This window comes from Trachurus trachurus (genome assembly GCF_905171665.1).
Source record: "Trachurus trachurus genome assembly, chromosome: 11".
Classification (NCBI taxonomy): Eukaryota; Metazoa; Chordata; class Actinopteri; order Carangiformes; family Carangidae; genus Trachurus; species Trachurus trachurus.
Window position 1 is genome coordinate 3,492,076 of NC_139904.1, and position 2,014 is coordinate 3,494,089.

The 2,014-nt window shown below is 54.4% G+C and overlaps 1 protein-coding gene across 1 annotated transcript; it reads right to left on the reverse strand.

Annotated features, from left to right (window-relative positions):
• Positions 1-293: 293 nt before the first annotated feature.
• On the reverse strand, positions 294-1,292 carry LOC310994207 (free fatty acid receptor 3; the record flags this gene model as incomplete). The annotated part of the gene is made up of 1 exon (XM_083982813.1): positions 294-1,292. One exon carries the CDS (start codon positions 1,290-1,292, stop codon positions 294-296), a length of 999 nt encoding a protein of 332 aa, XP_083838939.1.
• Between the last annotated feature and the right edge of the window lie 722 nt (positions 1,293-2,014).

Sequence of the window (2,014 nt, forward strand, 5' to 3'; positions counted from 1 at the left end):
CCCATATACATCAAGTCTGATGTGAAATAATGCATTCACATCTGGACCAATTCAAACAAATAATCCTGAAGCTGTCAGTCAATACCGGAGGGTAAAAGTCATGTGATCGAAGCCTCAGTCCAGACTTGGGCCTCGAGCCAGAGAGTTTGTTGGATCACCTTTGGGGAGGAGTTGTCCTCGATCTTGACATTTGGTAGCAGACATTTTAAGGTACTCATGGGGCGTGGCTTTCCTCTGTTTTATCCTGTTTCTCCTCTGTGATTCTCCACGATAAGTCCTCGCCCACTGTGACCTCACTCCTGACTGACCTTAGTGACCTCGGCCCCCGCCTGGCTCTTCTCAGACATTGTCGGCGGAGCCTTAAAATTGCGAACACCATTGACGTTGTTGCGGCGTCGAGCCCCTTCGATCCGGCTGAACTGACTCTGCCGTCCGCAAATTCTTCCCATGATGCCCCTGGACACGGCCGGCGACAGCATCAGCATCACCACAGGCTCCAGGAAGACGTTGCAGGAGCTGGTCAACATGGCGTAGGTCCTCCAGTCGACGCTTTTCTTCAGCGCGAACCCCACGATGTGCGAGGTGTTGTAAGGGGCGTAGCACACCACGAACACGGCCAGGGTGGAGAGGGCGACGGTCAGGACTCTCCTCTTCCCCATCGGAGGTAAATTCGAGCGCCACACCAGGGCGACGCAGCGCAGCGTGCAGAAGGACGTCACGGCCAGCGGCAGGAGGAACAGGACGATGGCCATCTCCAGGCGCAGAGGCAGCAGGATCGCCAGCTGGGCCTCGTCGAAGTTCTCGTAGCAGGCGGTGGTTTGGTCCTGGGTGGAGACGAAGTAAGCCCCGCCCTCGGCCACCAGGGCGATGCTGAGGTGCAGCATCACCAGCGCCCACAGAGCGCCGCTGATGAAGCAGGAGATCCTGGCGCGGCGGTACCTCTTGTAGACGATGGGGAAGGCGATGCTGAGGTAACGGCCGACCGTCACCGCCGTGATGAAGAGGCAGCTGCCGTACAGCGAGGAGAAGAGGAAGAAGCTGTAGATGGGGCAGACGGGCGGAGGCAGCCTCCAGTCCTGGAGCAGCGTCTCCAGAGCCTTGACGGGCAGCCAGACGACCAGCACCAGGTTGGCCACGCACAGGTTGAGGGCGTAGACCACGTTGGGCGTGGCGCCGCGCTTACGGGCCTTGCGCACGTACACGAAGAGGACGAAGAGGTTGGAGGGAAGGCCGAGCAGGAAGGTGAAGATGTAGACGGACAGAGCGACGCAGTCCTTAACGGTCACATGCATCTCTACGGTTTAGGACATGGACGCCGCCTCCAGGTTACCATGACAGAGACAAAGTTGTCCAACAAATTCATCCAACAAAGTCACAGTCTCAATCAGTCGTTTCTTGTCCGTTGGTAAACCACAGCCTCTTTGAAAGGAAATTCAATCCCAATGTCTAACTTTTCTCCAGGTTGGCGTGACAAAGACACGTCGTCCAACAAATTCATCCAACAGTCAGAGTCTCAATCAAATCTTCTGCACGTTAGATCTTGTATCTTCACTGTTGGTAAACCGCTGCATCTTCGAAAGGACACTCAACCCTAACCCCTAACTCTCCTCCAGGTTACCATGACAAAGTCCAACAAATTCATCCAACAGTCAGAGTCTCAATCAAATCTTCTGCACGTTCGATCTTGTGTCTTCTCCGTTGGTAAACCGCTGCATCTTCGAAAGGACACTCAACCCTAACCCCTAACTCTCCTCCAGGTTACCATGACAAAGTCCAACAAATTCATCCAACAGTCAGAGTCTCAATCAAATCTTCTGCACGTTCGATCTTGTGTCTTCTCCGTTGGTAAACTACCGCGTCTTTGAAAGGAAACTTCCTGTCCAGCCGCTCTTCAGTCTGGAGTCTCCACCTGTGTCATGTTCAGAGTCGACAGAGCGTGGACAAACACACACACAAAAAAAAAGAGGCGTTGGCCACAATATGCTGATGCATGTGGGCTCGAAGGGGGCGAGGT